General features: G+C 36.5%; 2 protein-coding genes across 2 annotated transcripts; both read left to right on the top strand.

The window, feature by feature from the left end:
- The first annotated feature begins 10656 nt into the window (after window positions 1–10656).
- On the top strand, window positions 10657–11130 carry LOC149493610 (uncharacterized). Its single transcript, XM_089726284.1, has one exon. It carries the CDS (start codon window positions 10657–10659, stop codon window positions 11128–11130), a length of 474 nt encoding a protein of 157 aa, XP_089582410.1.
- A 5201-nt stretch (window positions 11131–16331) lies between these two features.
- LOC149493609 (uncharacterized) lies at window positions 16332–19077 on the top strand. Its single transcript, XM_089726283.1, has 6 exons — window positions 16332–16443; window positions 16566–17146; window positions 17524–17631; window positions 17805–17975; window positions 18262–18793; window positions 18893–19077. The coding sequence occupies exons 1-6, from the start codon at window positions 16332–16334 to the stop codon at window positions 19075–19077; spliced, it is 1689 nt and encodes a 562-aa protein (XP_089582409.1).
- Window positions 19078–21251: the final 2174 nt, after the last annotated feature.

Here is a 21251-nt window from a genome sequence, read left to right as displayed (position 1 = left end):
TATTTGCTTAACCTTATAAAGTAAAGTTAAAATTTTGTATTGGTGATTAATTATTGATGTTGTTAGTTGGATGATACGAGATACTTAGAACATAATGTGTAAATTTGAATAGAGTAAAACTTCTTGTTCTAATAAGTGGTAACTGAGGTTAAGCTTGAAGTCTTACATGCCTAGGTACCAATGAAAAGATATGGAATAAGAATTAATCGTGAAAGTTAATTATGCACATATGCTTGTATATACATACATATGTATCCAATGACTGATAAATGATGTTATTTAGAATACGAATTAAGCTTGTGCAAGTTGTTATGGATGTTAAATGGCGATATTGTTATTTAAAGGAGGACGGGTATTCGATTGATTGATTGCCCGACGGATGGGCTGTGTGTATTAATATATATATTATTGTGATATTTAAACAGGTAGATAGTCCTATTTTTAGGGGAGATGCTGCCGAAATTTCGATAGAACTTAGACTAGTTTTAAGTAATGACACAATTAATAAGTCTATTTAGATTAATTCTATAACTTAATAAATATTAAATAGAATGCTCTAACTATTTAATTATTTTCATTATTATTCATCGAATTATTCAATTATTTATTTATTTCCATTATTATAATTTATTTAATTGTTTGTTTATTCTTAATATTATTTATTTATTTATTATCTTTATTATTCATTTAATTATTTAAGTATTTAATTATTTTCATTGTTATTGTTTATTATTATCATTTATTTTATTGTTGTTATTTATTGTTAATGGTATTTATTTAATTATTTAATTGCATTTGAGAATGGATGTCTAATTGTGCATTGCATTACGGTGTTCAACTGATCAATATGTCTGCATTTGATTGCAATGTTTGATTAATTGTGTTGTGAAAATGCTATGCTTTGTTTGTGTGGAATTGGGATGAAGTGGACCACCATGGGTTTGTGAGGACGGTCTGTGATATGGATCCGGTTATGATATGATACTTGACCGTCGGCCGGGAAAATGGGAGATCGGCGCCCCCTTGTGCACCTGATGATATAGATTATATGGGAATTCACAGGATGGCTTCTTGTTGTTGCGCACCTGATAATCTAGATTTGATTGTAGCCCGCAGGGTGGCCTCCTGTTGTGAGCACTTGATGATCTAGATTGGATGGAGACCACCGGGTTGCCTCCTGTTGGTATGGAAAAGAAAAGAGAGAATGGAAAAACAATGAGAGGACTGGTAAGTGAGGATTAGACCAGTTGGCCGTATGGGGGATCGGCTCCCTGGTGCACATGTATGAGAGGGCGAGCCATGTGTGAGGACGGCTCGTTGGGGTTTCAGGTGGTGCCACTGACTAATTTCCACGTGATGTGATTATATGAAGATGTTTATGATTGTGAGTGCTAATGATATGTCATTTGTGTGACTGGCTGCGTGAGCATATAACTAGTCGGATGACTAGATTGATATGTTTACATATTTGTGTGACTGCGTGTGTTGTGCAATAATTATTACTCCTTAGAAAACTCACATGTCTTGTTTAAATTTTTCAGGAAGTAAGTTTCTCTTTAATTCGGTTAAGCTATGTTCCTTCGTCGCAGAGCTATAAAGAAAATTTTCCTAGACCAATAAATATTTTGCTATGTGTCTAGATGTATAAAAATCTATGTATATCTATTAGTTAGTGACTCCGCAGTTGTAAAATTTGTATATAATTAATCGTGTATTAACATAGACAATATATTTATGTGAGCTCATATTAAATGTGGTGTATTGTTAATTGGGCCCAAACTATGGAATGTTGTAGCTAATAAATTGGGCCGAGATTTAATAAAATCTTGAGATTTATTTCCTACAAACATGGGCTGAATGTTTAAAATTATATTGAGATAATAAATTTTTTAGTGTTTCAGGCTTACTACGGGTCTCGGGGGCCTTAAGCTTACCTGGGCCCTAGTGCCGGTCCGGCCCATGGAATCGGGTCGTGACAACCTATCTATAATAATAATAACATATATAAATAATATACACACAAACACATTCATGTATATAAATATGTAGGAATGAGAAAATAATGAGATTTTTTAAAGTATTCTTAATGAAATTTTTGAATATCGTTCAACATCATTAGTCATGACCAATTAAAAATTTAATTTTAAAATAAAGTTGTAATATTTGATATTTGATTTATTTTAAAAAATAATAATTTATAATATGTACAATTATAAATATTCTATAAATATTTAAAAATAAATACTAATATTAATAATTTAATATTAATTAATGTTAATATCTGTATGTATATATATGAAACTGAAATAAAGAGAAGATCTCTCTTTGAGCTACTACGCTCACTTGACAGTTTTGATGATGCCGCTAGATCAGAGTTATGTTAGTGTACTGGCTCAGTGTCATGACTTGTTACCTTGGATCAAACCAGCTCTAGGACTTGGGTAAAACCAGCTCTAGGACTTGGGTAAGCTTAAAGCCACCAAAGCTCGTAGTAAGTCAAATACATTCCAATCCAATTTTTCTGTCAATAGAAACGACTTTAGGCCCAATATCATCTTATTCAATAATAACTCGATTTACAAGGTTCTCCGAGCCCATATCAATAGATATTCTGTAATAGAAACTTTAATAAATAATACATCAATATCTTTTTTAAATTTATTATACATGACTATCGTAATTGCGAAATAATCTAAAACTTAAAATTTCAAATTACTTGTCGAGGTATCTTCTAGAGATCTTATGACAGAGGATAACGAGATGTTCGAATACCTATAATCTGAAAAAAAAAAATATTAAGGTAAGGGTGAATTCCTAAACTCAGTGAGTAGTATTAAATAACCTTCTCACTCCACACAATCACACAATTCATATTTAATTCAATCTAGTCATCCGACTAGTTATATAATCATACAGTCAATCATGCAAATGACATAGCAACAATAATCACAACTATTAACATCTTCACATAATCACATCATGTGGAGATTGTTCGGTGGTATCACCAAAACCCCCGATGAGCCGTCCTCATATATGGCCCGCCCACTCATCACGTGTGCACTAGGGATCCGATTCCCTATAAATGGCGGACCGATCTCAACCTCACTTGACCAGCTCTCTCATTTTTTTTATGCTCTCTTTTTTTTCTATACCAATAGCAGGCCACCCTGTGGTTTTTCATATCATAATTCATCAGATGCATATGGGGGCACTGATCTCCCCATAGATGGGCGACGGTATCGAAGACTGCCATCACAAACCCATGGTGACCCACTTTATTACAATTCCACACAAGCAAAGCATACATGAAGCACATCACAACTAATTAAATCATTTCCAATAGCAACAAATAATGCAACACAAGATAACAATTTAATAAGTAATGGATGTCTAGAATTTAGCCGTGTATGCATGGATGCAAATACAGGTGGATGATGCGAATTATCTAACACTACTCACTGCTTATAGCTTAGCAAGAGGTTATGTTCCTTCTCCGGTATCCTGCCATATGACACTTGGTTCCTTAGGAACCCGTATTAAAATGAACTTTATCATTAATGAAGTCCAACTATTATATTTAGATTTTAAATTTTCTTTTAATAGTATTTTACCTATCTTTTCTTGATCGTTTAATCTGGACATTCAAGATTATCATAAGTCTCTTATTTTGATTATCCTAATCCTAAATCACCTATCCAGTTCATGTGTTATATAAACTAATCTAAGTCAATTATAAGTCTTTTGCTAAGAAATTCTCATAAATTCTAATTACTGAAAATAAGGCTATATAATCTCATCCTTTAGGTTTGTGCTAACAAAAATCCGACAACATATCCCTTAAAATAGAGTTATCTACTTGTTCAAACAATAATAGCATTCAATATTATTTATTCGATTTACACAACCCATCCATCGTGCAAAATAGCTCAATAAGCCCATCCGCCTTCAAGAATACTCATTCTATAAAATCAAAATTGAATGTTTTACTTCCACTTTTAGAATTCACATCATACATTTTATTAAGCTAATTACACGACTTTTTGTAAATATATTTAAGATCTAGAAGCGGTAAAACATTTTGCCATATAATGGTGGTTCACAATTACCAAATACCAACCTAATTTGCATATGTATATATATATACACATCTCAGTCTAAGTTAAACTCTTTTACAACTTAATTATATTCACTTAATAAATATTTTATTTAATTAAACAAGCTCTAGCTAAGTTAAATTAATAAACTCTAATGGAACTTAACAAGACAATATAATATCGAAATATAGAGCTCACCGAATTAGAATTTGATTAAAGAACTATGATCACCAAGAAGAGGACTAAATTCTGCATCTTGAAGTCTCGTCGTCCTATCACTGGACCACCGTTGCCTTACACGATGGCCAAAGAATCGAGCTTCATCAGAACTGAGTGGCTTTCATATCCCTTTGCTTGAAATTTTATGGGGAACCTAAATATGATGTCAATTTGTGGAGTCACTATGTCAATTTGCCGGAAGTAGCCCCGACAGCTACTGTACCACTGCCATTCATGGTGGTTTCATCATCCAAACTCTGTCACCAAAATAGATGGAGGGAAATCATTTCAGAGTGAAAGAAGAGTTGATTGAGATCAGCCCCAAAGCCTGAACTCACGAGGAACGGCGTGAATCATCGAAAAATAGCATTACGACGGTACCAAACTCTTCTCTTTTTTTTATGAGATTTCTCTTAATCCAGGTGACTAATGTGTGGACCGAGGCTTGATCGTGCTTCCTTGGATCGAGTAGATAATTTTAGAGCCCTCACTTGCCGAATTCTATGGCGTTTTGACCCAAAAAATGGGAAAGAAGGGGAGAGGGGGCCGTTGGCTTTCTCTCTCCTCGTTTGATTAGTATATTCACTTGATTTGGTCCAAATCATATGGGTTTGATTCAAATTTGCTTCTAGAGAATTTTGCTCTGGTTTAAATTGCCTTATACTCGGTTTCCTAGGGTTTTGATTGATTTAAGTCTGGTTTAAATGATTTTCGATTTGTTTAGTTAGTCCTAGAATCTCCACTAACTAAAACAAAGCTTCTAGGTTTATTGGTTTGATTTATTTACTTATTTTATTGGTTTAGTTAGGTTCTAGAATATTTCTTCAATTCACTCAGTAATAATAATAATAATAATAATAATAATAATAATAATAATAATAATAATAATAATAATAATAATAATAATAATAATAATAATAATAATAATAATAGTTGAGTTTAGAATAATTAATTTAAATAGTAGGCATATATATATATTTTAATAATTAATTTAATATTTAACGTCTAATAATAATCCTTGAGAAGTTTAGAAGATTCTCGATTAGGAGTTGCGATAATATGCTTTGGGCTTGGGCCCAGCTTACAAATTTGGATTCGGATTAAAATTATTTGGTATTTGCAGCACATGCAATCGAAAATCTAAAATTTTGATTTAATTAAAATTTGAAAGTTTTGATAATAAAATTAAGGGATGTTTCGCTCAAGAAGAACTGTTTTGGAAGCAACGGTCAAAAGTTCATTGGTTGGTTCATGGAGACACAAATTCTCAATATTTACATGCTTCATGCTCTGGTAAAAGACGACACAATAGGATTCATAGACTTAGGGATGCTCAAGGGCTTTAAGTGGAGGATCTGATTATGATTCAAGTCATGGCAAAGGATTATTTTGTTGATTTATTTGGTGCTTCTTAAATTGAAACCCAGCCAGTTCTGGATGCTTTGGTTTTATGAGTTACGGCAGAAGATAATGACTTCTTGCTAGTGCCTTTTTCTAATGAAGATTTTAAATGCGTTATTTTTCAGATGCACCCTGACAAGGCGCCAGGCCTGGACGAGTTTAATCCCTATTTCTTTCAGAAGTTTTGGCCTCTTATTGGTTCCGATGTGGTGCGATCTTTCTAAAGCTGGTTAGCTGCAGGTTAGTTTTCGAATTCTCTTAATGATACAATTATTAGTTTAATTCCAAAAGTCGCTAATCTGTCTTTGATTAAAGATTTTAGCCCAATTTCTGTTTGCAAGGTTTTTTATAAAATCATTGCTAAAGTTCTTGCTAATAGATTGAGACAAATTTTGGATAAAGTAATATCAGCCTCTTAATATGCTTTTATGCCAGGACGTTTAATAATTGACAATGTTATGGTGGCATTTGAGCTTATTCATTATATGAAACATCGCACGAGGGGTTCTTACGGTTTAACTACTCTTAAGGTTGATATCTCTAAGGCCTATGATAGGGTGGATTGGCAGTATTTGAAGGAGATTATGCTTCGGATGGGGTTTAGTGCATATTGGGTTTATCTGATTTTACTTTCTGTCTCTTCTGTCAAGTATAATGTGGCGGTTAATAGAGCGGAGGTTGACCCTATTGTTCCTTTGTGTGGACTTCGGCAAGGTTGCCCGTTGTCCCTGTACTTATTTATTCTATGCTCTGAAGGTTTATTTTCTCTTTTTCGAAAGGCTGAGTTGGATGGCTCTCTCCTTGGTAGTCGGATTCAGAGATCTGCTCCTAGCATCACTCACCCTTTCTTTGTTGATGGCAGCTTTTTCTTCTTTCGTTCTACAGAGCGGGAGGCTCTACAGGTCCAAAAAATTTTGCACACCTATGAGTTGGGTTCCGGACATTCAAGCAACTTGCAGAAATTGGGTATTTTCTTTAGCTCCAATGTCTCTGCTAAGACATTGTTCTTGCATTTCTGCCATTTTATCTATGTCTTTCCCTTTAGATCATGGTCGTTACCTTGGTTTGCCCTCTTTGGTGGGGAGAAACAAAAAAATTGTGTTCTCCTTCTTGCGTGATAAGATGCGAGCCCGCATCTTTTGCTGGTAGCATAAATTTTTGTCTAAAGGGGATAAAGCTGTGCTGATCAAGTTGGTTGCTCAATCTCTTTCTATATATTGTATGTATGTTTTCCTTTTGCCTATTTCCCTACGCGTTGAGTCACAGAAACTAATCAATTCGTTTTAGTGGGGTGTCAAACCAGATGGATCACGGACTATTCATTGGTTAGCCTTGGAGAGGATGTGTGCCAGTAAAGTTGACGAAGGTTTGGAATTTCGTCATGTACACTGTTTTGATACGGCCCTTATTGCAGAACAAGGTTAGCGTCTACTGACTGCTCAAAACACTCTTTTTTATTTTGTCCTCAAAGCAAGATATTTTCCCTTTGGGGATTTGTTGGGTGCTTCCTTAGGTAGAAAACCAAGTTTTATTTGGAGTGGCCTTGTGCGGTCTTTGGAGGTCTTGAAATTGGGAGTTCGATGGCAGGCAGGTTGCGGAGGAAGTATTAATATTTGGAAGGATCCATGGGTCTCTTCTAATGAGTCTTTTTTCCTTCAATCTCCTATGGTACAAGGTTTCGAGGAGGTGACAGTTTCAGATTTAATTGATTCTAGCAGCAATATGGAATGGTTTATTAGTTAGGGGTCTATTACTACTGGATGAAGCTTCTCGTGTTCTATCTATTCCTTTTTCCCTGTTTCAGTATGAAGATAGGCAAATATGGCACTAGACGAAGAATGGTCTTTATACTGTGAAGTCACTCTATTTTCTTTTCTTGCAATGATATCTTTATGTTGCTTCTGTTGTGGCTATCTCCCCTTGGAAGAGGCTTTGGTCTCTTTCTTTGCCATCAAAGATTGCAATATTCATTTGGCGAGCCTGCAAGAACATTATTCCTTCTCGTTTGTAAGAAAGAGGGGTCAATGTCTCGATCTCCTATCCCTTTTGTTCCCGGCCTAAAACTGCTCTTCACTCTTTGTTGTATTATGAGAGGGCGAGGTTGTATTAGGGATTGAGTAGTGTCCAGTTTGTAGGACGTGGGTTCAATAATTCTATGATTTCTTTGTGGCTCAGTTGGGTCTGGGACAGCATGCATTAGAGACACTCTGTTACCTTTTATGGAATCTTTGGTCAATTGGAAATGCTTTTGTTTAGAACTCAAAGTCCTACTCTCCTTATTCCACGGTTTCATGTGGAATAAATAAATTATTTACTTTTTATTTTTTTTCATAAAAATTACTATAAAATATTTAAAATAAAAAATTATTCAATTGTGTGTACTTAACCATTTTAAAAATTAAAATTTATATTATTATTATTATTTAATTTTAAAAATTAAAAACTTTTATATATTTATTATATGAATTTAATTAATAATAAATATGAAACCTTTTAATTATTTTTGACTTTTGTTCAAATTAAATATGAAGTAATTATTTATGGAATATTAATTTTACAATCTAAAATTCTTAATTAAATTAAAATATATAGAATTGTTATTTAATTAAAATTTCTAAATTTAAAAAACAGAAAATTTCTTGAAAAAAATAAACTTGTTATTATTGAATTATTGTTAAGTTTGTTAATTTCTTGTGTAAATTTGGATGGATTTTGTTAATTTTTGTTAAATGCCATGTGGGTTTGCTCTTTTTCTTTGTTAAGTTCAAGTTTGGTTTGCTCTTTTTCTTTGTTAAGTTCAAGTTTGATTGTTTGTTTTTTATTATTTCAATGGACGGTCGCTCCCAACAGCACCAGAATATTCAGTTTGATAGCTATTTGTTTGATTATTAATTCGGAAAAGTTAAAGTTAAAGAAATAAGAACTAGGAATCTCTAGATGATTAGATGTTTGGCAGCGGCAAAAAGTTAAAGAAGGCTAGAGAAATGTTGTTTATTTATTTATTTATTTATTTGGAAAAAGAGAGAGCAAAGCTCTTAGAAATCACACATGAGATCTAGAGTGAGCTACTCCGGGTAAGCCACTTCCCAATGCCCAGAGGGGGTTCCTGAAGAACATGCGAACCCAAATCAAAATTCTAGCTCATTTGGACAAATAATCTGCACTATAATTAACTTCTCTAAGAACATGCTTAATGCTAGAAATCCAACCTTGATGAAGGAACCATTTAATAGCCTGGACCAATTGCAAAACTGCACCACTAGGAGCCATCTGACCATTAAGCATCTGGACAGCCACAACATTATCACTCTCAATAAGCAGATTAGGAATCTGCAAGTCCCTTGCCAATTTGATGCCCTCCAGAATTGCTCATAATTCTGCTCCAAGAACAAAACACGTTCCCTAAGTTTGAGACAAAACCACAAACTCATTTGCCAGAAGCGTCTCTTATTAAACCTCCTCTACAAGCAGACCTATCCAGCAGAGATCCATCTGTATTAAGCTTGAGGAACAGGTCAGGCGGGGTATGCCAGGAACCCATTTGAGTTGCCTTTGCTGCGGAAGGCAGTCCCCATCATTCACAACACCATCAGCTTGCTGGATGTCAACAATAAACAGGAGAATGTCCTTAACCACCTCAGCTACCGGGACTAGAGTATTATTAAAGACTAAATCATTCCTTCGTTTCCAAAGTTTCCAGCAAGTTACTCCAGAGATAATATTCCTAGGATTTCCAAACCTGTAATTGTCCTTGCTCCTCAAGTTGGCAACAATCGAATGTTGCAAAGAGAGCGAAGTATCAAAGAAAATATCTGGATTAGGCACTCTAATCGAAATCCATATCTGCACAACGGTGCAACGATCCTAAGCACATGAAGACTAGACTCATGCACATCAATACAAAGAGAGCAGTGCGGATTCATACAGATAGTCCTCCTATAATGCTCCGCATTATTTAAAAGTTTGTTATGGAGAACAAGCCGAAGGAAAACCCTTATTCTCTAGGGTCCCTTCCATTTTCACGGAACCGCCCAGAAGGTATGACACCTACCATTATCAATACTAGTAAGAAAATCATATGCCGATTTGATAGAAAATTGTCATGTGCTTGTTAAATGCCATAATGGCAAGGCCCATCCTCGATCAGGAGCAGGCAATAAAACCGCAGCAGTGCTAGAAAGAACTGACCCTGGAAGGAAATGTCTAAACTTATCCCAGTTCCAATAACCATTGGCCAAAACATAGTCAGCAACCATGTCTTCCAAGAACTGCAAAGTCACTTCAACAATCGACTACTTCCAGTAGCACCACATCATCCCATAACCATCTGTCCTTCCAAAATTTAGTCTAGCAACCATTATCCACTGGAAACACTAGACCTTCTAAAACTTTAGGCCTGTTAGTAATTTGCCTTTAGTATTTGAGTAAGTCTTTACAGTTTTTTTTTTTTTTTTTTTTTTTTGGAATAAGTTCTTTAAGCATTTTTTAGATTATTTACAGTAGTTGTTAAGTAGTGATGTTTCTTTTCTTCTATAAATATTCAGCGGTAAATAAGTTGTGTGCTTCCAAGTCCAATATAATCCAGTTTCTAAATCATTTTCCATATAGCTTCATATCAGTTTTTTTACTACAAATTGGTATCAAGGGCTATTATCTTGACGGACCTGTGAAAATGGAGAGTGATACACAATCAGCTTTCAGCCATCATGTTGCTCCACCCATTTTTTATGGCAAAAAATTATCAAGCATGGGCTGTTAGAATGACGGTCTATCTTGATGCTATGGATCTTTGGGAGGCTATAGAAGAAGATTACGTTGTTCAACCGTTGCCTGTAAATCCAACGGTGGCACAGATAAAAAATCACAAGGAGAGAAAGACAAGGAGTCAAAAATCATATCTTGTTCTTACTCTGCCGTTTCAAGTACCATTTTTACCAGGATCATGAACCTGAATTCAGCCAAAGCCATATGGGATTATCTCAAAAAGGAGTACCAGGGCAATGAAAGAACCAAGAGCATGCGAATTCTCAACTTGATTAGAGAATTTGAGATGGTAAAGATGAAGGAGTCGGAAACAATTAAGGATTATTCGGACAAGTTACTGGGCATTACCAACAAAGTAAGGCTGCTAGGTAAGGATTTTTTTGATGACAGAATTATCCAAAAAATTCTTGTCACTCTTTCTGAGAAATATGAGTCAAAAATCTCTTCACTAGAGGAGTCTAAGGATCTATCGAGCATATCCTTGGCAGAGTTGGTTAATGCTTTGCAGGCTCAGGAGCAAAGAAGAATAATGAGAAAAGAAGGAACTGTGGAGGATGCTTCGAAAGCCAAATCTGAAAGTTCAGGAGGCAAAGACAAGAAATTTATGGAGAAATATAAAAGCAGCAAGTCCAGCAATGTCAACAAATGTTAGGTACCATTAATAAAAATTGCGAGAATAATTACGCAATAAAAAATAGAAATATAACACACAGATATTTACGTGGTTCACCCTTTAACTGTTTAGGGCTACATCCACGGGATCAACTCTGAATATTTCTTCCACTAAAAATAGTAAGCTTACAAAAAGAGTAACATAAAAATAGTGGCACTCAAAAAGTCTTTCCCAAAAATACCCCAAATTATCTTTACTATTTTTCTCTACCCTAATTTTAGAACCCGTCCTTTTTCAACTGTGTGGGTCCCACTGAGTGGGCACTGCCACAACAAATCTCTCCCTGCACACTCAAGTGGGGACGTTAGCCATACCGGCTATCTTTCTACAAGTGACAAGCTTCTCCGTAGGTAAAGCTTTAGTCATCATATCAGCACCATTATTATCAGTGTGAATCTTTTCAATCTGAAATAACTTCATCTCTAGCGCATCACGTATCCAATGATACCTTACATCAATGTGCTTTGACCTTGAATGAAAGGTCGAATTCTTGCTAAAATGTATTGCGCTTTGACTATCACATAGCAGAATGTACTTCTCTTGTTCTATACCCAATTCTTGTAGGAATTTCTTCATCCACAAGAGTTCTTTGCTAGCTTCTGTAATGGCGATATATTCCGCCTCAATGGATGAGAGTGCAATGCATTTTTGCAATTTTGATTGCCAAGAAACTGCTGCTCCTGGAAAAGTCATCAGATATCCCGAAGTTGATTTGTGTGAATCAACATCACCACCCATATCTGCATCTATGTAACCATCTAACACAGGTCTATTATCACCAAAACATAAGCAGATTTTGGAAGTGCCCTTAAGATACCTGAGAATCCACTTCACTGCATTCCAGTGTTCCTTACCTGGATTTGAAAGAAATCGGCTAACAACACCAACAGCATGAGCAATATCCGGTCTTGTGCATACCATGGCGTACATCAAGCTGCCAACGGTAGATGCATAAGGAATCTTCTTCAATTCTTCTTTTTCTTTCTCATTTGAAGGACATTGACTGAGACTTAATTTGAAATGACCTGCAAGTGGAGTACAAACTGGTTTCGCATTGCTCATGTTGAATCTGCTGAGAATTTTCTCTATGTACTTCTTTTGAGATAGCCACAACATTCTCTTTTTCCTGTCTCTGGAGATCTTTATTTCGAGAATCTATTTTGTCGATCCCAGATCCTTCATGGCAAAGGATTTTCCAAGCTCCTTTTTTAAGCTCTCAATTTTCTCAGCATCTTGGCCCACAATAAGCATATCATCCACTTATAACAAGAGAATAATAAAGTCGCCTTCTACGAACTTTTTCACAAATAAACAATGATCAGAAGTAGTTTTCTCATACCCGTGATTTACCATGAAAGAGTCAAACTTTTTGTACCATTGTCTAGGAGCTTGTTTGAGGCCATACAAGCTCTTCTGTAATTTACACACCAAGTGTTCTTTGCCTTTGACTCTGAACCCTTCTGGCTGCTCCATATAAATTTCCTCCTTTAAGTCACCATGGAGGAAAGCGGTCTTTACATCAAGTTGCTCGATCTCCAAATTCAAGCTAGCTGCTAAACCGAGCACAACTCTGATAGAAGACATCTTGACTACGATTGAGAAAATTTCTTCAAAGTCAACTCCTTTCTTCTGACCGAATCCCTTCACAATCAGTCTTGCCTTGTACCTCGGCTGTGAGTTGTTCTGTTCAGTCTTCAACCTGCACACCCATTTGTTCTTCAGTGCTTTCTTAACTTGAGGTAGTTTAACCAACTCATAAGTCTGATTCTCGTGCAAGGACTCCATTTCATCTTGCATGGCTTTCCATCTCTCATTCTTTTTACAATCTTCCATTGCCTCCTGGTAGTTCTCTGGTTCTCCCCCTTGAGTCAACAAGTCATACTCATTAGGAGAATATCTCTGGGAAGGTATCCTGCCTCTCGCAAATCTTCTCGGTTGAGGCAGTTCTTCTATAGGACCTGGTTCAGCAACATTCTGAACTGGTTCACCATCGTCTTCTTCATCGTTTTATGGTTCTACACGAGGTTCTACATTAAGACTAATAGGAAACTCATTGATAGACTTTGGCTTTTCATTTTTCTCAAAGTCTTCAATGGTTTGGTCTTCCAGGAATACTACATCTCTGCTTCTGATGAGCTCCTTTTCAACTAGATCCCATAATCTGTACCCAAAATCATCATTTCCATAACCTAAGAAGATACACTGTTTTGACTTCGAATCAAGCTTCGATCTTTTATCTTTTGGAATATGAACAAAAGCCTTGCAGCCAAATATTCTAAGATGATCGTAACAAATATTTTTCCCTGACCACACCCTTTCTGGTACATCTCCGTTGAGGGAGGTTGAAGGTGAAAGGTTGATCAAGTAAACTGCAGTATTTATTGCTTCAGCCCAAAAGGTTTTACGAAGTTTAGCATGAGAGAGCATACATCGAACCCTTTCAATAATGGTCTTGTTCATTCTCTCTGCAACTCCATTCTGTTGTGGAGTTTTAGTAACTGTCTTCTGAAGTCTGATGCTGTGTTCTGAGCAATACTTCTCAAATGGTCCTCTGTACTCATTACCATTATCAGCTCTAACACATTTTAGCTTTCTTCCCGTTTGTCTTTCAACACTGACATGAAAGACTTTAAACAGATCTAGCACCTGGTCTTTTAACTTTATTGGTAAAGCCCACACATATCTAGAATGGTCATCAATAAAGCTGACGTAATATCAGCAACCACTCAAGGATTTGTCACCCATTGAGCGAACATCAGTGTGTACCAATTCTACAATACCAGGTTTTCTAGATGGAGAATGTGATCTTTGAAAGGAAACTCTATGTTGTTTACCAAACAAACAATCAGTGCATATTTTTAATGGCAACCCTTTCAAAGATAGCATTTTCTTCTTGGTGAGAGTCTCCATTCCTTTCTCACTCAAATGACCAAGTCGTTTGTGCCATAACTCAGCAGATGAATCTTCAACTGCATTCACCACTCCTCTGCAAACTTTGGCCTGGGTGTAGTAGAGGGTGTTGCACTGTCTTCCTCTTCCGAACACTAGGTTACCTTTGGAAAGCTTCCAAGTTCTGTTGACAAACAGATTTGCATAACCCAATTCATCAAGACAATGAACTGAGATCAGATTGAAGTTTGTCGTAGGAGTGCATCTCACATTTCCAACTAGAGATCATAACCAGCATTGGTTTTGATGCATACTGTTCCAATGCTGCAATTTTTCAAATATGTGCCATTCAAAGTCTTGACATGACAGTAATCTTCGAGGCTAAGTGATGAAAAATATTCCTTCTTTGAAGAAATATGATAAGAACATGCAGCGTCAATAATCCAAAGAGATTGTTGACTAGTGGAAGACTCACTGAGACCAGCATGAGAAATCAGCGCACTACCATCACCAAGTGCGTCAACATCAATAGCTACTGAAGCTACCTCTGTATTATCTTTTTCCTCATCATTTTCTTTGGCTCGTTCCTTCTTCCACTTTTTGCAGTGCCTTTGGATGTGACCGGGCTTGCCACAATGATAACAAGTGACACCTTTTCTTGACTTGGATCTTCTCCATGAATTGTCATGTTTGTTTGGATTTTGGGGGTATCTGGTTTTGCTTCTCCCCCTCCTTTCTGTAACTGTAACGAGTGCATCTGAGTTGCTACTCGTACCAGTCTCCTTTCATCTGGTATCTTCATTCAGAATACTTTCCTTAACTGTGGTTAAGGTTAGATTCCCCTCTGACACATTATTGAGCGTAATAGTCAGCGTCTCCCAACTGTCCGGCAAGGAACTCAATAAGAATAGTGCATGCACCTGGTCGTCAAACACTATTTTTGACGTCGTCAGTTGGTTCAATATTTCTTGGAATTTGCCCAAGTGATTTGAAGCACTTTTGCCATCTCTGTACTTTAGATTTACAAGCTTTCTAATTAAAAAAGCTTTGTTCTGGGCATTCTTTCGCTCATACATGTCCTCCAACTTCTTCCATATTGAATAGGCATCTTTCTCATGAGCGATATAATTTATGACGCTCATTTCAACAGACCGCCTAATAGTTGCGACTGCTTTTCTGTTAATCGATTTCGAATCGGTCTCATTTATTGAAGTTGGCCTGACTCCTTTCAACTCAATCGTTTCAAAGAGATCTTTGCAGCATATAAGATCTTCCATTAATATCTTCCATACTGCATAGTTTGATGAGTTGAGTCTAACCATTGTGCTTGTTGTTCTATCATCCGTTTTTGACTTGTGCAAAATATTACTACCAACAAAAATCGTATACGTGAATAGTAATATATGTGAATAGTAACAGTATACGTAAATAGTACCTGTAGGCATAAATAGTAACTGTACACGTGAATAGTATTATCCGTGAATAGTGCTGGGCTTGGCTCAGCAATAGTAATGCCAATAGTACTGTTCACCACCAGATTTGAGTTACTATTTTACTATTCATTACTAGGTTGATTCTGCAATGTCTTTTCGAATGGACTGCACCAATGGACTCATCATAATTTTCTCGTCGTCGTGATATATTTTTTTTTCAAAATATATCCACGGATCTGGTACCTCTATATGCCTGGCTGGATCTGTTAGAACCTTTAACTCTGATAACACTTGTTAGGTACCGTTAATAAAAATTACAAGAATAATTATGTAACGAAAAATAGATATATAACACACAGATATTGTGGTTCATCCTTTAACTGTTTAGGGCTACATCCACGGGACCAACTCCGAATATTTCTTCCACTAAAAATAGTAGGCTTAAAAAGGGAGTAATATAAAAATAGTGGCACTCAAAAAGTGTTTCCCAAAAACACCCCAAATTATCTTCACTATTTTTCTCTACCCTAGTTTTAGAACCCGTTCTAAAACTGAAAATTCTCCCTTGTTCTCTCTTGTTGGTATGGTGAGATGAACTGAGCCATCTCCATTTTATAAGAGAGGTGGACGCGTTAATCACACGTCCACCGAAAAATGAATCACCTCATCGAAAAAATTTTTCTTCTTTGCCCAATTTTCTTCTTCCTTTTTCAACTATGTGGGTCCCACTGAGTGGGCACCGCCACAACAACAAAGGTGCTGGATCACCTTGTACACACTACAAAAAGTCAAACCATCAGTCTAAGAAGTTGGTGGAGGCCTGACATTAAGTGCAGAAAGTGTGGCATCATGGGACACATGGAGAGAGTGTGCAAATCCCAACAGTCCGAAGTAGCAAAAGCACATTTAGAAGAAAATGATAATGAACAACTCTTTGTGGCGACATGTTTTGCAGCTAAGAACAACTCAGGTGATTCTTAGTTGATAGACAGCAGCTGCACCAATCACATGACCAATGATCAACTCTCTTCATAAAGATAAATAAGACTTTTATCTCTAAAGTAAGGATTGGAAATGGCTAGCTTATTCCAGTCAAGGGAAAAGGCACAGTGGAAATTGAGAGCTTGATAGGTTTGAAACATATCCCTGATGTTTTGTATGCGCTTGATATTGATCAAAATTTGTTGAGTGCTGGGCAGCTTCTTGAAAAAGGCTACAAAGTCTTTTTTGAGGATAAGTGGTGCTTTATTAAGGATGCAATGGGCAGAAATGTTTTTAAGGTGATGATGAAGTCCAAGAGTTTTGCTCTGAATTTGCTAGAGAATGGCCAAGCAGCACTTGCATGTCACTTCAGCAATGCAGAGCTATGGCACAAAAGGTTGGAACACTTTCATCATGCTGGATTACTGTATATGCAGAAAAATGACTTTGTGAAGGGAGTCCCACCACTCGAAGAAGAGCTAGCTCATTGTGTAGCTTGTCAATATGGAAAGCAAGTCAGGAAACCATTTCCTCGAACAGCATGGAGAGCCTCACACAAGCTGCAGCTGGTGCATTCAGATGTCGGAGGACCTCAGAAAACATCATCTTTAAATGGTAATCAGTACTATATTACATTTATTGATGATTACACTAGATTTTGTTGGATTTACTTCTTCAAATCCAAAGCTGAGGTTGCTAATATATTTTGGAAATTTAAAAGTTGGGTGGAGAATTAAAGTGATTGCAGGATACGTACAATAAGATCTGACAATGGAAAAGAGTACAAAAATGCATCTTTTGATAAATTTTATGAAGAAGCAAGTATTGAGCACCAACTCACAACTCCTTACACTCCCCAGCAGAACGGCGTAAGTGAGAGAAAGAACCGGAGCATCATGGAGATGGCAAGGTGTATGCTTTATGAAAAGGAGTTGCCAAAAAATCTTTGGGCAGAAGCATCAAGTACTGCAGTCTTCTTGTTGAATAGGCTCTCGACTGGTTTGGTTATAAGCCAGATTTACAAAATCTCAAAATTTTTGGTTGTCTATGTTTTTCTTATGTGCCACAGGTGAAGAGAGATAAACTTGATAAGAAGGCAGAACCTAGTGTATTTGTTGGATACAGCACCACCTCTAAAGCTTACAGAATTTTCCAACCTCAAAATGGGAAAATTATTGTAATTCGAGATGTCAAATTTATGGAGGACAACCAATAGATTTGGGAGGAGCCAATAGAAAGAGAATTTCCAAAATTCTTTTAAGAACTTGATGACAATATAGATGAGATTCCAGTTCATGGCACAAGTCATTATCTGATGTCTGTGCAAGAAGTAATGTTACTATTTTTAAGCCTGCAGAATTCAATGAAGCAATGAAGGATGACAAATGGATAGATTCCATGAAAGATGAGCTAAAAATGATCGAGAAGAATGACACTTGGGAGTTGATGGACAAACCTCAAAATAGAAAGATCATTGGAGTGAAATCGGTTTATAGGACCAAACTCAATGCTGATGGTTCTGTAAACAAACACAAAGCCAAATTAGTCGTGAAAGGGTATAATCAACTCTTCGGAGTAGATTTTTTAGAAACTTTTGCTCCTGTTGCATGTTTGGATACTATAAGGATGTTGCTGGCCTTGCCTGCGCAAAAAAGGTTGGAAACTTTATCAGCTGGATGTTAAGTTAGCTTTTTTAAATGGTTTCCTTCAAGAAGAAATTTATGTTGAATAGCCTGAGGGATTTCTAGTCAAGGGTAAGGAGGAGAAAGTTTACAAACTGAAGAAGGCTTTTTATGGCCTTAAATAGGCTCCCAAGGCCTGGTACAGTAGAGTTGGTGATTATCTTCAAAGTCTTGGATTTGTGAAAACTCCAAGTGAAGCCACTTTATATGTGAAGAAATCAAATGCTAACATAATTGTAGTGTCTGTTTATGTTGACGATTTGCTTGTTACAGGAAGCAATGAAAAAATGGTGAACGAATTTAAAGTTGATATGTTCAAAGTTTTTGAGATGACAGATCTTGGTTTGTTGTCCAATTTTTTAGGCCTAGAGGTGAAACAAAGTGCTCATGAAGTCTTCATATGCCAGCAGAAGTTTGCAACAGAAATTCTTAAGAAGTTTCACATGGAAGATTGCAAAGAAATTAGCACATCAATGAATCTGAAGGAGAAGTTCAATAAAGATGATGGAGCTGAAAAGGTGGATGAAGGGTTGTACAGGAGTTTGATCGGTTGCTTGATGTATCTCACAGCTACAAGACCAGACATAACTTTTGCCGTAAGTTTGTTGTCAAGGTTTATGAATTGTGCTAGTAAAGTTCATTTTGTAGCTGCTAAGCGTATTTTAAGATATTTGAAGGGCACAACTGATTATGACATCCAATATTATGGCCTTAAAAATCTTCAGCTCTAAGGTTTTTCTGATAGTGATTGGGCAGGTTCTACTGATGATATGAGAAGCAAAACTGGTTTTTATTTCAGCTTTAGCCCAGGTGTTTTCTCATGGAGTTCAAAAAAGCAAGAGGTTGTTGCTCAAAGCACAACAGAAGCAGAGTTTATTGCAGTAAATGCTACAGTGAATAAGCAATTTGGATCTGAAAAATACTTGAAGACTTTTAGATAAAGCAAAATGATCCAACAGATTTTTGTTGACAACCAAGTTGCTATTGCAATCTCAAAGGACCTCGTTTTTCATGGAAAACTAAGCACTTTAACATTAGGCTCTATCACTTGAGGGAAAAGCAGAAAGATGGCGAAATCAAGTTAGTGTTTTGCAGAACAAGGACAGTCTGCAGATATTTTAACTAAAGGTCTTCCTAAAGCAAGATTCGAAGTGTTAAGGAACAAGTTAGGTGTATGCAAATACTAAGGCAAGGAGGAGATTGTTAGTAATTTGCCTTTAGTATTTGATTAAGTCTCCACAGTTTTTTTTTTTTAAATAAGTCTTTAATCATGATTTACTTGTTGCTTAATTATAGGAGAATAGTTCAGATTTTTTTTCAGATTATTTGTAGTAGTTGTTAAGTAGTGATGTTTCTTTTCTTCTATAAATATTCAGTAGTAAATAAGAAGTTGTGTGCTTCCAAGTCCAATATATTCCAGTTTCTAAATCATTTTTCATATAGCTTCATATCAGTTTTTTTACTACAAGGCCACATATCCATTAAACCTTTGCTAAGAAGCGAATCCCGATTCCTTGCACTATCAGAAGGACAAGAATCAATCGCCAGCTTGTACTTGCTAGAGAGAACCTTAACCCATAAAGCATTTTCACAAGACACAATACCCTAGCCAAGCTTCCAAAGGAAAGCCTCATTCAAAACCCATAAATTATGAAATCCTAGACCGCCATGCAACTTAAGGAGCACCACTTGAGACCAGGGGAGAAGGTGGACCTTCCTTTGAGCAGTAGAAGACCCCCAAATGAAATTTCTATAAATTTTTTCCACATTCTCACAGATACGAATCGATAATCTCGTTATTTGCATGGCATATTGAGGCATCGAACCAATAACAGAGCTAGCAAGAGTTACTCTTCTTGCCATGGATAAATGACTTGCATTCCATTCTAAGAGTTTATGATTGGCGTTATCAAGAATATAAGAATAAGTCACCACAGTCGCTCTCCCATGAAGCAGGCGAACACCCAAATATTTTCCTAAATCACCCGTGACTCAAAACTCCAAATTATGAGCTATTTAAGATTTTAGATTACAATTAACATTCTTACAGATAAAAAATATGAGTTTTCGTAGCATTGACTTTCTGACCTGAGCGGGCACAAAAATTCTCTAGAACCCCCTTAATAACATCAGCCTGGTCCAAGGACGCCTCAGCCATAAGAATTAAGTCATCTGCAAAAAATAAATGTTTAAGAGCCAGACCATTTCTCGTGATAAAGATAGGTTTTCACTGCCCCTATGTAACAACTTGGGAAATAGCATGGGATAGGCGTTCAAGACATAAGAAAAAAAAGATATGGGCTCAGAGGATCCCTTTGACGCAAGCCTCTAGACGGATAGAATTTTTCTAATAAGCCTCCATTCCAGTTGACCTGCATGGAACAAGAAGAAACACATTGCATGATAGCCGAAACAAGATTATCTGGCATCCCAACATCCAGGAGAGTGTCCATAAGAAAACTCCATCGAATATGATCATAGGCCTTCTCCAAATCCACCTTAATAGCCATTAAACCCTTTCCTCTCTTGTAGGAACTCATAGAGGAATAATTTCTTTCACAGTCACAATATTGTTCGTAATATGCCTGCCATAGGGCTAACAATTTTAGGCAGAATTTGCTTAAGCCGATTAATCAATATTTTCATAACAATCTTATAGAAAACGTTAAGAAACTAATAGGCCTAAACTGATTAATACGTACCGGACTAGCCACCTTAGGAATTAGAACAAGCATGCTAGCATTAAAAAATTCATCCAGCTACTTTCCTGTAAAAAAGTCAATAACACTTTTACAAACAGAGGCCCCCACAACATTCCACTAATTCTGAAACCTAGCCTGGAGGCCGTCCAGACCTGGGGCTTTCCACGGGCTCATCTGAAAAAGAGCTTGTTTAATTTCCATAATAGAAGGCCGGACTTGCAAAGCCAAAAGTGTAGCGTTAGTTAAAACAGGAAAACACCGAGAAATAGGAAAAATCGGGTGCACAAATCTCTCTTCCGAATATAACTGACCAAAAAAATCCGCAGCCATGGACATAAGAACATGAGAATCCTCGTCCCAAACCCCATCATCACCTTTTACCATGGAGATTCTGTTCCTGGCTCTTCTTTGAA

This window comes from Jatropha curcas, chromosome 9, assembly GCF_041381405.1.
Source record: "Jatropha curcas cultivar XTBG-Jc1 chromosome 9, XTBG_Jcur_1.0, whole genome shotgun sequence".
NCBI lineage: Eukaryota > Viridiplantae > Streptophyta > Magnoliopsida > Malpighiales > Euphorbiaceae > Jatropha > Jatropha curcas.
This window is presented reverse-complemented; position numbering and strand designations above follow the sequence as displayed.

Coding starts and splice junctions, on each gene's coding strand:
- LOC149493610 (XM_089726284.1), top strand. CDS start 10,657: ATGAACCTGAATTCAGCCAAAGCCATATGGGATTATCTCAAAAAGGAG.
- LOC149493609 (XM_089726283.1), top strand. CDS start 16,332: ATGGAGAGAGTGTGCAAATCCCAACAGTCCGAAGTAGCAAAAGCACAT. Junction 17,632..17,804: donor CTCAAAATGGGAAAATTATT/GTAATTCGAGAT, acceptor ACTATTTTTAAG/CCTGCAGAATTCAATGAAGC. Junction 17,976..18,261: donor AACTCAATGCTGATGGTTCT/GTAAACAAACAC, acceptor GGCCTTAAATAG/GCTCCCAAGGCCTGGTACAG.